We start from the raw sequence: 13,453 nt of genomic DNA, 5'->3' as shown, positions 1-13,453 counted from the left end.
TTACCCCGCCTAGGCTGCACTGTCGAGTGCAGATCCACTGAGCGCAGCGCAAGCTAGCAAGACAGAAGCCAAGCTCGTTGCAATATGGCAACTGCCTCAACGCTACCCGAAATTGAACCTCCCCCACCTTCATTCAGATCTGGCGTTTGAAACTATCGTGATGTTCATGTGAAGCATGACCCTGATGGTAAGCGCGTCATGGACAAAAGTAAAACAGTATGTCCGATGTGCCACGCAATGCTCAATTGGTGGGAACTAGTGCGTTATCGCAGTTAGCTCGTTAACATGTTGATGCCGTCCAGCCCCACGCACGGGGCGATCCATGGTAACTCGTTAAGGGAGATTTGCAGCGTTATGGCGTTAACGTCATTTTAACGAGTTTAACGCTGACAGCACTAGTGGGAACACAATGAATATGACTACACATTTATGCCGACATCATCCTAGTGCAAAGACAAGTGGAAGCAGACAAAAACAACAAGCACACATGCCACAAACGTTACCAGAGTCATTTAGGCAGCCGTTAGCACATGATTCTCCTTATGGGGACCTGATATGTTTAATATGCTGCTGAGAGTATAGCCCAGAAGAAGCGTATAGAATAGCTTTTATTTTGGAAAGAGCCATTTCTCTGTAATAAACTCTCTTTTCCAAAGATGAGTGATTCCTCAATCAGATTTATTTATTTATTTATTTTTGTTGTTTCATCAACATTAAATTTAAAAACTGTACTTTTGAGTTAAAATATATATTTATAATGTTAATAAATGACTAATTAAAAAGGCATGAACTTTTTATTTTTGTATCGAAAAAATATCGAACCGTGACACCAAAGTATCGAACAGAACTGAACTGTGAATTTTGTGTATCGTTGCACCCCTAGTTGGAGGTAAAAGTGCTATAATGAAAAACATTTCAAGAAAATGTAAAATAAATGTATTCCAGGATAAAACACAGCTGTCTTTGTCTTAACGCTGCAAATCGGTGTGTCGGCCCACTGGGCATTTGATTCTAATAACAGGCCTCAGTCTCTCCTGCTACTGGTCTGCCATACTGCTAAATTTGGTATCGGTGCTCAAACCTTTTGTGTCTGTTTGCACACCTCGGGAAGCAAAAATTTGTTGAACATATGAGACACTTTGACTCTTCAGTGCAGTGTGGAGCCTAACAAAGATCTGTTTTGTGTCCCAGCTGATCAGCAGGAGGAGAAGAGTCTGACGGAGCAGCAGAGGAACATTTTCAGCTACTTGGACAAAGCTCAGCCACTACAGAGGAAACAATGAGCTCAACACAGAAGGTGACAGACAGAGCAGGGCGATATGACCAAAAATATTTATCACGATATACATTTGAAAATTTGCGATAACAATATAGCTGACGATAAAATTGACACTAGACAAAATACTTTACAACTCCACGACTTTGATGGGGTTTTTTTGCACTGATAAAGTCGTGGAGTTGTAAAGTATTTTGTCTCGCGTCAATTACATCGTCAGTTATATTATTATCACAAATTTTCAAATGTATATCGTGATAAATATTTTTGGTCATATCGCCCTGCTCTACTTTCATGTTGTTACTGTTTAGGCTTAAATAGGTTTGATGTTTGGTGCCTTTTCCTTAATGTAAAAAAAAAAACCAGTATTGTTCAATCATTTTGTCAGCAGCTAATAAGACAAACATAGGATTTATTATCACTGAATGGTTATGTATAAATCTAGAAAAAGTGTGTGTGTGTGTGTGTGTGTGTGTGTGTACAATCAGGAGGGATGGGCATGATTTTAGTGTTTGAACAGTCATGAATTATTTTTAACAGCAGGTTGGATGTAATGTGTTAGAACTACCAGCAGGTGGGGATAAGAGACCTTTAAGGTGTTTGGTGCCACACTCCACCTTCAGGTTTAAAACTAGTGTTAATGGAGGGAGTTTGAAGGTTGAGTTTGTTCCACGACTGCATTTCAGTCACTGCCTCTGTTTGTATCTCTGTCACTGCAGGACCAACATGGAGCGAGAAGTCAGCGCTCTCAGGAGGCCGACAAACCTCACAGAAGAAAGGGAGAGAAAAAACACACCTGTGACGAGTGTGGGAAGGATTTTACTTTGAAGGCTAATCTAAAACAGCATCAGGTCATCCACACTGGAGAGAGACCGTTCAGCTGCGACTTGTGTGGAAAGTCTTTTTCCTTGAAGAGTTCCCTAAAACAACACCATCTCATCCACAGTGGAGTTAAAGCGTACAGCTGTGACGATTGTGGGAAGGAGTTTACTGAGAAGGCTGAACTAAAACGTCATCAGGTCATTCACACTGGAGAGAGACTGTTCAGCTGTGACTTGTGTGGAAAGTCTTTTTCCAGGAAGGATTCCCTAAAACAACACCAACTCATCCACAGTGGAGTTAAAGCGTACAGCTGTGATCAGTGTGGCAGAGCTTTTAATTGCAGTAGGAGCTTACAGAGGCATCTAGTTACCCATTCTGGAATTAAGGCATACAGCTGTGACATCTGTGGAAAAACTTTCAGCCGGCAAGAGCACAGAAATACACACCTACGCATTCACACCAGACATGATGTGTACTGCTGTGAACAGTGTGGCAAAGAGTTTACAACAGATGCACAGTTACAACAACACATGTTTACCCACACTGAGGGACGACCTTATAAATGTGACCTGTGTGAGAAGACTTTTAAAGCTCCACGTTACCTGAGAGGACACCAACAGATCCACACCAGAAAGAGACTCTACAAGTGCAGTTACTGTGAGGTATGTATTTATATTGTTATCTTGTCATTTTAGCCTGACTGTTTGGAACAACTCTGCTCATTAAACTGTGTTAGCATGTTAGCAATTCTACTGCATGGAAAAGCAGCTCTGAGTGATTATTCAGATTTTCATGTCAGTTATGATTTTAGTATTACTGTAGTATTATGGTGGTAGTATTGTAGTTATTGCAGCCCAGTAAACTGAGTGTGTTAACTGAAACAGTCAAATGTAATTGGACGTCTGCAGAGATGCTCTTTATTTCAGGCGACGTTCAGGATAAAAATGTTGAAGGACTGACTTACACTGTCTTTGTGTCTTTGTTTAGAAGCAGAGCCACACAGATGGATCCAGTTCTCAACCCTGTCATCACTGTGGTGGTGGGAAAGACTTTCGTTGTGACCTTTGTGGAAAAACTTTCAGTCAGCAAAAGACCCTAAAAATACATCAACGTAGACACACTGGAGACAAACTGCAATACTGCAAAGAATGTGGGAGAAGCTTCACCACACCAAGTGAGTTAAAAAAACATGAACTGATTCACAGTGGGGTTAAAAAGCACCTCTGTGATCAGTGTGGGTCATCCTTCACCACTGCAAGGGAGCTTAAATCACACAAACGAGTCCACACAGGAGAGAAACCATACAAGTGCAGACACTGTGACAAAAGCTTCTCACATTCAGGTAGTCGTAACAGGCATGAATGTGCACACATGGAAGGAAACTACAGCTGTGACCAGTGTGACAAGAGCTTCAGGAATCTCAGTTCATACTCCGAACACAAACGATCCCACGTTACTAATAAACTGTTTCACTGTTACCAATGTGCCCAAACATTCACCTCATTGTCTGCTCTGTGCAAACATCAGCGTGATCACTCAGGGCTGAAATCACTCCCATCACTGGATCACAGTGAATCTGAAGAGACAGAAAGATCCTCTGGTTTCAGTGTCAGACTCAAAAAGCTTGAGATCAGGCTCCACAGAGTTCAGATAGAATCATTTGAACTTGTGTTGAACTGAACTGGTTGCTGGGCTGAACTTCTACATAATACAGATTTACATGGGATCTTATTTTCTGTTGTTTTACTGAGTCAGTTTTGTCCTTTTTTCTCTGTCCAGGGGCCCGTTCTTCGTAGGTTTTTAGTTCTTTCAAAGAGAGTCTTGGGGGTGTTCGATGTTTCTGTTTTTTCTACATATAGGAAGAAACTATTTTTCTAGCTTTGTGTAGTGTGGAAGTTTTTAATGTTTCTTTCATCTGTGATGTTCTTGAATGTGTTGACATGAAGATGGTACAAATAAACTGTCCTTTTAGCTTCAGCTCCTAATTTATTCATTATTTATGGATGTAGCACAGCAGCAGTGTCTTGATTAACACATGGAGGGCTCGGGATCTGATGGTGTCATCTCTCTAATTTGCCCACTGCATAAATCTCACTCTTTGCCAAGAAATTGAAATAAATCTTGTTTCCCTGCTGGATAGTGATCCACTGTAACTCTGCTCCTCCTTCCTGTTTAGGATTTCTGTGGCTGAAGTAAAATTCCCTCCATCCATCACTTATCCCAGCTAACCCAAAGTAAAATAAAGTTTTGCTCATCGTAAAAAAGCATTACAATAATGGGCATTACCAATGCAAACTGAATAATACAGAAGATGAAAGAAGAGACTTGGATCAGTTAATAAAGCTCATGATCTCGATTCATTGTGGCTGCTACACAGATACTTCTGGGTCACTTCTCTCAGTTAGGAACCTTCCTCACCAGTGGCGTCGTTAGGCCTATTTTAGGGGTGCTGAAGCCTCCCTAAAATATTCTTAAGCCCCCCTAAATAATTTGGCGGGGTTTTTTTTGTTGTTTTTTTTTAACTTATTCGATTTTTGTTTTTTTACAGAACTTGCAGAAAAATTCAATATAAAGATGCAGGAATATGAGTCTAAAGAAATAATAATATAAACCTGTCGCTATTCACACAAATATGATCATAACTCGGTTGGTCCCTTTCGCTTTACATTGTTAAGGTAGCGTCAGTGCTTCGTTATCCAATCCGTTCCAGTTGTTCACAGGGGACATCCACATGATTGAAAATCCAGTCCTCGTTTTCACTGCTACTTTACACTCCGCTCGTATACACCTGCGGACACACTAGCGTACATGTGGCAAACGGCAAGAAATCATGGATATACGCAAGTTTTTCAAGAAAGTAAGTCTTCATCACTGGCTGGTAGTAACAATTAGTTAGCTCCAGCTAACAGCGGAGTCCCATGTAAATAATGAACCAGGTGCTCCCCATTTTGATAAATAAAAACCTGGCTAGCGCACTAAGTTAAATTCTTAGCATAATGTTAATTTCTGTCACTCGTTTTAGCTCTGAAAAATCGAGCTGTGGTATGGTTATCATCAGTGGAAATAATAATAATCACTCCATCCCCATTAACCTGTAGGAGTCAGGGCAGAGGAGCACAGAGAGGCAGAGGGGAGAGACGTCTGCTGGAGATGTGAGTCAAAGGATGGAGTCATTTGTGATGCAGACAGTCTGATTAGAATTTTATGGGACTCAATATGGATATGAAATATGAAACATTTCAGTCACGGTACAACATATAAGACCTGTTTAACTTGAGCTTTTATTTAGGAGAGTCAAGGTTAGAAAGTGGAGAGAGCAAAGAGAGAGATATGTATATAAGTCAAATTAGCCTGACTCACATATTTTTGAGGGTTCTATTTTAATATTACTTCAATTCAAGTAATTTAGTAACATTTTTCAGGGCTTTAAATTGCAACCATTTTAGTCACATGCGTGCTCAAAATATAATGTTTGTAACTTCAAAATATTTGGAAGCAACAGAAGTCATGATATTAGCAATTTACATTACAATTCAGTATGTTTTAATGTATCTTGAAGGGTGAGGCAGAAGGGGAGGCTGAGGGAGAAAAAGGTCAACAGGCAAGTTCAAGTCAGAGAGAGCAAGGAGAGACAGAGGAGCTGCAGCAAATAGATCGAGAGGCAGAGGAAGATCAAGTTATTACAGAGAGAGGAGAGCAAACAGGCCAAGAGAGGGAAAATGATGAAGCAGCTGCAGCAACTCATTCTACTACAGGGTTTGATTTAGGTGACAAAGACACAAGGCCCAGACAGGTGAAGCTGAAGAGCTATCCACATGATACGTTTGGTACACAGAAGCGGGCATTTAACCACAGCTGGTTTGAAAAGCACAACTGGTTAGAATATTCAGTCAACCAGAATGCAGCTTTCTGCTTCCCATGTAGAGTGTTTGGCAAAAACATCAAACATGATAGTTTGGTCAGTAGCGGTTGCAAGAACTGGAAGAAAGCTTTAGTCATCTTTGGCAAGCATGAGATGGCACAAACACATAAGGACAGTGTTGTTACATGGAAAAGCTACCAGGGAACTAGCAAACAGGGAAACGTTGCACAGGTGATAGCAACTGCAAATGTGAGTGAGATAGTCGAAAGAAGAGAGTATCTCAGACGAATTGTTGCAGTCACCTCTATGTTAGGGAGACAGGGACTCCCTTTTCGTGGCCATGATGAAGGTGAAGACAGCCCAAACAGAGGAAATTTTCTTGCGTGCATGGAGCTTTTGAAGGAGTTTGATGCTTTTCTTCAAAAACATAATCCCCCATCAAATGCACAGTATATCTCACCAACATCCCAGAATGACATGATTGGAGGTGTACAAGCACATTTTAGAAGGCTTCATCCTGAGGCTATCTATGTGCATTGTTATGCTCATCAACTCAACCTGGTTTTGTGCAATACTTGCAAGGCTGTCCCAGAGGCTGTGGAGCTTTTCAGCTTGTTGGAGTGTGTGTATTCTTTCTTCAGCACCTCCCTAGTCAATCATCATAAGTTCATGGAGACTCAGGCAAAGCTTGGATTGACAAAAACTGAGCTTGTGCAACTTTCAAACACTCGCTGGGCATGTCAGTTGCGATCAATCAGTGCAGTTCTTGAGACATTGCCTGCCATTTTGGAGTGCCTATCTGCAATTGGATCCCCCATAGCTGTTGGTCTCAGAGCAAAGCTCTACAAGTTCTCAGCAGTCTATGCACTACTGATGTTTTAGTCGATTCTGTCTGTAACCGAAGGACTCCACAAATTCCTGCAGAAAGAGACTTTAGACCTGGCAGAAGCGTTTATCTGCAAACAAGCTGTGTGTGACACAATTAAGGGAAAACACTCAGATGCATTTGCTACAGAGCTGTATGAGAAAACCAAGGCCCTGTGTAACACCCACAGTATCCCTGAACCAGGTGCCAAGACAAGGCACAAACAGAGGAAAATGGAGGATTTTGTCCTGGAGGCAACTGTGGGTTCACGCACTGAATTGAACAACTCAGACACATTGAAAAGAGAGTTACTTTTCCCTTGTGTGGATCGGATGGTTGGCGAGGTTGATCAAAGATTTTGCAGTGTAGATGCAGGGCTGCTAAAAGGTGTTCAGGCATGTAGTCCTGAATCTGAGAACTTCTTGAGTGAACCACACTTGAATGAACTTGCAAAGCACTACAGACTTGACCTGAAAAAAGAGGAGGTTCTGGTGGCCAGAAACTTTCTTACCCGGAAAACAGAGGCTGGATGTCCACCCAAAAATATGTTGTCTGTGTACAACCTCCTTGATTCAGACATGTTTCCCTCTCTGAAGGCAACCATCCAAGTTGCCCTAACAGTGCCTGTCAGCAGCTGCTCGTGCGAACGGTCCTTTAGTGCACTGCGTCGGCTGCACTCCTGGCTGCGTCAAACAATGGGTCAGAAAAGACTTCACAGTCTTGCAGTCATGTCTATTGAAAAAGACACGCTTCAGCATCTGAGTCACAACAGAGTGATTGACCGATTTGCCACTCTTAAAAACAGACGTCATTCTTTGATGCTTCCACCCACCAAGTAACTGGTGATTGCAGCCAGAAAAATTTACTTTTTTATTTTCAGTTTTTTTTCTTGTTATTGATGCGGCAAACACATTTCCTCTGTTTTTTTGTTGTACTGTATTATAAAGCAGACTGAAATAAAACAATAGATCTATTGGTGGCCTAGGATGTTTAATCTGTCCAAAAAAGTAGGAAAACAATTTCTCAGTCTTTGTTTTCTGTTTGTGAAATTTTGTGCTCATTCACTACGTTCGTTCATGTCGTGTACATCTCTTGGGGGTTAAGCCCCCCCTGTCCTTAAAACCTAGTGACGCCCCTGTTCCTCACCAAAACTGACTGTTGGACCACACCCCTGGTTTCATGAGAAGTTGTTTCAGCCATGATTTCTCTTCCTGTATTTCAGAGTAAAGACTGAAGTGACAAATGGAAACATGTTTAAAAAACGCAATGTGAGAGAGACGTTGAGGTCCTTGGAAGTTACCCTGGGTTTTTCTGTCACCCTGCTAGATGTTACACACCTTGTCATTGGACTGATTTCTACTGCTGGACTACTCCTGGGGAGAGTAACAATACTCTTACTAATTAGCTCCCTTTCACACCTTTGGGGATATTTATTTTTGTGCTTGCAGCGCTGTGAGCCAGAACAGCGAGAGAAAAATCTGCAACAGCGACGAGCCGAATGCTTAAGTGAATCCCAGCAGCTGCACATGTGCTACGCTGATTTAGAGGATATCTTTGCTCTTCATAATTCATAACTTCATAATTACACAGGGTGTAATTATGAAGTTATTGAGCTGCACATACTTTACGACCTGCTTAAGTTCGAGGTCACAGCGTCTGTAGAGCAGCTGGAACATAATGAAGTCTACAAGGTTAAAGTTTTATCTTCACTTGTTGTTCTCTCTGCTGCTTGGTTTGATGGATCTGAGAGCTTTTGTTTTTATTACTGTTATTATAATTATCATTAATATTTTACTCTTTAAAAGCTTTAAAATAGTGTTTGTGTTTTGAAAAGTTGATTTAAGAATTGAACAGAAACATCTGTCATAAAAATCGCCCAAAGGCACGGAGACAAACTCAAAGGATGCAACCTGTAACTTTCTCTTCCTTCATGTCAGCACCATCATCGATTATTTATAGTAAATGCATATAGCAACAGTAACACTTTAGTTTGGATTTCATAATTTCTGTAACTGGAAAATATTATTTTGTTTAAAGACAGAAGTGACCGCGTAGTTGCAACATTAAAGTGAAATATTTAATAGTCTAATAACAGATTATGTGTTGAAGCTGTCGTTTCAGGAGGAGAGAAGCTGCAGAGAGGCGTGTAAGACTGCAACTCTGCTTCCTGGTCCCAGCTCTGGATAGTCATATTTTAGGGGGTTTAATAAATGTGTCCATATTTCTAGAAATGAGAGCTGCTCCATCCAAAGTGGGATGGATGCCGTCTCTCCTAACAAGACCAGGTTTCCTCCAGAAGATTTGCCAATTATCTATGAAGCCCACATCGTTTCTTGGACACCACTCAGACAGCCAGCAACTTAAGGAGAACATGTGGCTAAACATGTCACTCCTGGGCTGTATCCCAATTCAGGGTCTGCCGCGTTTTAAGGCCGATTACGTCACAGCAACGCGACGAAGGCTGTCCCAATTCGAAGGCTGCTCGAAATGCGGCCCTCAAATGTGTCCTTCATTTCCCTGAATTTTAAAGATGTGTCGGTGTAGACTTCGTGGCCCAACATATCCCAGATTGCATAGCACGGCGGTGGGTGTGGATAATTTTGCCGAAAAAAACGGTGGAAGCGGAGCGGCCAAAGTGTAAACGTTTAAAAGTAAGTACTGTTATGATGTCTCAACAGGACCTGGAAAAACTAGTCCATGCATTCATTTTTAGTAGGCTTGATTATTGTAACAGCATCTTTACAGGTCTACCTAAAAAAATCAGTCAGACAACTGCAGCTCATTCAGAACTCTGCTGCTCGAGTCCTCACTAAGACCAAAAAAGTGGACCACACCAGTCCAGCTCTGAGGTCTTTACTCTGGCTGCCTGTCCGTCAGAGGATAGACTTTGAAGTTCTGATGCTGGTCTATAAAGCTCTGAATGGTTTAGGACCAAGATACATCAGTGACCTCCTGACCCAGTATGAACCTTCCAGATCCCTCAGGTCACCTGAATCCGTTTTTTTTATCAGTTCCCAGAGTCAGAACCAGACACGGAGAAGCTGCATTCAGATTTTATGCTCCATATATCTGGAACAAACTCCCAGAAACCTCAGATCAGCTGAAACACTCAGTTTATTTAAATCCAGGTTGAAGACTCACCTGTTCTCAGCTGCATTTGAATTACATTTTGAATTGCATTTGAATTGCATTTGAACTACACCTCTTATAAGGTGTAGTTACACACCTTATAAGAGAAGCACATGAGAAGAGAGGCGACCTAGCTGTATTGTGGCTGGACCTAACTAATGCGTATGGGTCGATCCCACACAAACTGGTTGAGCATGCTTTGCACCTCCACCATGTCCCCAGCAAGATCAAGGACCTAATCCTGGACTATTACGCCAATTTCAGGCTTAGGGTCACTTCTAGGGCAGTTACTTCAGACTGGCACCGACTCCAAAAAGGTATAATAACAGGCTGTACCATCTCAGTTACGCTCTTTGCCCTGGCAATGAACATGGTGGTAAAGGCTGCGGAGGTGGAGTGCAGAGGGCCGTTAACAAGGTCAGGTGTTCGTCAGCCCCCTATCAGAGCCTATATGGATGACCTCACCATTACAACATCATCAGTTCCCGGGTGTAGGTGGATCTTGCAAGGTCTTGAGAGACTCATCTCATGGGCAAGGATGAGTTTTAAACCTTCCAAGTCAAGATCGATGGTACTGAAGAAGGGCAAGGTGACGGACAAGTTCCGGTTCTCAATTTCAGGAACCATTATTCCATCCATAACGGAACAACCAGTTAAGAGCTTGGGGAAACGCTTTGACTCCAGCCTGAAAGACTCTACTGCTATTCAGAAGGCAAATGAGGAGCTGGGAGCGTGGCTTATTAAGGTGGATAAGTCCGGCTTGCCTGGAAGATTTAAAGCCTGGATCTACCAGCATTCCATCCTGCCCCGAATCCTGTGGCCCTTGCTTGTCTATACAGTTCCAATAACTACTGTGGAATCCCTTGAAAGAAAGATCAGTGGCTTTCTTCGTAAGTGGCTGGGACTTCCCCGCAGTCTCACCAGCGCTGCCTTGTATGGGACAAGCAACAGCGTGCAGTTACCCTTCAGTGGTCTCACAGAAGAGTTCAAGGTGGCTCGCACACGAGAAGCCCTACAGTACAGAGATTCTAAAGACTGCAAGGTGGCATCAGCAGGCATTGAGGTAAGGACAGGAAGAAAGTGGAAGGCTGAGAAGGCAGTTGAGGTGGCGGAGTCACGCCTAAGGCAGAAAACACTAATGGGGGTCTTAGCAACAGGGGGAGCAGGCTTGGGGTACGTCCCAAAGGCCCAGGTCAGCAGGGCACAGGGAAAGGAGAGACACCAGCTACTCCAGGAAGAGGTCCGAGCAGGTGTGGAGGAGGAGCGAGTAAGCAGAGCTGTAGGCCTTGAGCGGCAGGGAGCATGGACAAGGTGGGAGGGCACCTTGCAGCGCAAGGTCACCTGGGCAAACATCATGCAGGCAGACTTCCACCGGATCCGATTCCTAGTGCAGGCAGTATACGACACTCTGCCAAGCCCAGCAAACCTCCATCTGTGGGGAAAGCGCGAGACACCTGCCTGTCCCCTGTGCTCTGGAAGAGGGACCCTAGAACACCTCCTTAGCAGCTGCCCAAGGGCCCTGGCCGATGGTCGGTATCGTTGGCGGCACGACCAGGTGCTCAGAGTAGTTGCTGAAAAGATTGCCTCAGCAATCAGCACCAGCAAGCATCATCATGCTCCGAGGAAGGCAATCTCTTTTATTAAGGCTGGAGAGAAACCCCAGGTGCGCCCACATTTGACAACTGGCCTTCTCAACACAGCCTCTGATTGGCAGCTACAGGCTGACCTGGGTAAACAACTAAAGTTCCCTCAGAACATTGCAAAAACATCACTCCGGCCAGACTTGATAATTATTTCTGAGGCCTCAAAACAGCTGATCATGCTGGAACTCACAGTGCCCTGGGAAGAGCGGATTGAGGAGGCTAATGAAAGGAAACGAGGAAAGTACCAGGAACTAGTGCAAGAGTGCAGGGGAAGGGGCTGGAAGACTTTCTATGAGCCCATAGAAGTGGGTTGTAGGGGCTTTGCAGGACGATCACTCTGCAAAGTCCTAGGCCGGCTGGGCGTGGCTGGGGCAGCCAAGAAGAGGGCCATCCAGGCTGTGAGTGAAGCGGCAGAGAAAGCCACAAGGTGGCTGTGGATTAAGAGGGCTGATCCGTGGGTAGCTACTGGTACGCAAGTCGGGGCCTGATCACCCCCGGCTGGGTCGCCTGGGCGAGGGTGTATGATGTTGTGAGACCCGAAACACCTGATGACCCTAGGATACATCACTGAAGATGCGTACCAGTGCATCCAGGAGATGTGTCTTTATAGTTAAACTCTGGCTGAGCCAGTGACGCCTAGGAAGAGTCTAGGTGACAACCAAGAAAGTTTGGTGACGACTGGAGAGACAGATGACAGCTCGGAAAGACGGCTCCAGGGGCAGGGTGGGCTAGCATCCCGGTCTGCAGTTTTCGCGAGAAAGCACCCAAAAAGCTATGGAAAGCCCTAAAGAAAGATACCCCCAGGAGACCCCGAGAGGGGGGGAGGATGAGGTCTCCAATCGGACGGACTTAAGGTTAACGACTAATGCAATGGAAAGGACTACGAGTAAGACATGTATCTGCAGCAAGCTGTGCAAGAACCAGCGTGGCCTAAATGTCCATCAGGCTAGAATGAAATGTTTGGAGCGGGAGAGTGAGGTGCAACGCACAGGTCCTGAACCTGGTGAGACGCAGGAGGAGCCCGGCCAGGAGGCACCCCACAGAGCCCAGTCCCTCCATGCACAGGACTCTTCCAATCCAAGCAGTGTAGTTCCACAACAGCGGATTAAGTGGCCCCCAGCCAGCAGCCAGAGCGAGTGGCAGAAGTTTGATGAGGATGTCTCCAACATCATACAAGCTGTGGCCAAAAGAGAGAGACCCGAAACACCTGATGACCCTAGGATACATCACTGAAGATGCGTACCAGTGCATCCAGGAGATGTGTCTTTATAGAATAAAGCACCAAATCCACACTTTTAAGCTTAAATTCTTTTTAATCAATTTTAAATCATGCTTTTTATTTTTGTTTTTTAATGTCTCTGTAAAGCACTTTGAATGACCTTGTTGTTGAATTGTGCTATATAAATAAACTCGCCTTACTGAATACTATGTCACTTATTTATGTGCAAATGTTTAATAATGAAGAACATTAAAGCATTACTGTTGGCCACATGTCGGCAAAGTTATGTGACATTAGTGATGTTTGTACTAACTTGGTTTTAAAGCCTTTAAAATATTCGCTGTTCAATAGTCGACCTTAATCTTACAGAGAATGTGATGATTTTATGGATAATTAAAGTCAGTCATATATCCACAAACACAACAAGCTGAAAGTCAGTGATGCTGCTCGGTTTGCAGTCCTGAATATCACGGCACAAGCAGGATTCACTGCACTGTTAATGTTAGCTATGTTATATTGCTGCCTCTGTTCGGTGGTGTCGAGCCAAACGGACTTTAACGTGTGTTTGAACGAGCTGACGGTTCACTCGTTAAGCTGAAAGAAAGATGCCTCCCTGCAAGCTTGAACATGTTGCGTG

General features: G+C 43.7%; 2 protein-coding genes across 2 annotated transcripts; both read left to right on the top strand.

Annotated features, from left to right (window-relative positions):
* The first annotated feature begins 1,039 nt into the window (after nucleotides 1–1,039).
* LOC146625345 (uncharacterized) lies at nucleotides 1,040–3,917 on the top strand. The gene is made up of 3 exons (XM_085362781.1): nucleotides 1,040–1,297; nucleotides 1,996–2,597; nucleotides 3,508–3,917. Exons 1-3 carry the CDS (start codon nucleotides 1,280–1,282, stop codon nucleotides 3,776–3,778), a joined length of 891 nt encoding a protein of 296 aa, XP_085218907.1. The 5' UTR covers nucleotides 1,040–1,279; the 3' UTR covers nucleotides 3,779–3,917.
* A 3,240-nt stretch (nucleotides 3,918–7,157) lies between these two features.
* LOC146625344 (uncharacterized) lies at nucleotides 7,158–12,482 on the top strand. Its single transcript, XM_085362164.1, has 2 exons — nucleotides 7,158–7,524; nucleotides 10,044–12,482. The coding sequence occupies exons 1-2, from the start codon at nucleotides 7,158–7,160 to the stop codon at nucleotides 12,083–12,085; spliced, it is 2,409 nt and encodes an 802-aa protein (XP_085218290.1). The 3' UTR covers nucleotides 12,086–12,482.
* Nucleotides 12,483–13,453: the final 971 nt, after the last annotated feature.

The sequence above is a fragment of the Diplotaxodon limnothrissa genome, linkage group LG9 (assembly GCF_057381915.1).
Source record: "Diplotaxodon limnothrissa isolate DT_005_m linkage group LG9, D_limnothrissa_male_GT1.1, whole genome shotgun sequence".
NCBI classification, from domain to species: domain Eukaryota; kingdom Metazoa; phylum Chordata; class Actinopteri; order Cichliformes; family Cichlidae; genus Diplotaxodon; species Diplotaxodon limnothrissa.
The sequence above is the reverse complement of the archived record's forward strand: the minus strand, read 5'-3'. Positions and strand labels throughout refer to the sequence as shown.

Coding starts and splice junctions, on each gene's coding strand:
- LOC146625345 (XM_085362781.1), top strand. Junction 2,598..3,507: donor TGTGAACAGTGTGGCAAAGA/GTTTACAACAGA, acceptor GTGTGACAAGAG/CTTCAGGAATCTCAGTTCAT.
- LOC146625344 (XM_085362164.1), top strand. CDS start 7,158: ATGGTTGGCGAGGTTGATCAAAGATTTTGCAGTGTAGATGCAGGGCTG. Junction 7,525..10,043: donor CTGGCTGCGTCAAACAATGG/GTCAGAAAAGAC, acceptor TATAAGGTGTAG/TTACACACCTTATAAGAGAA.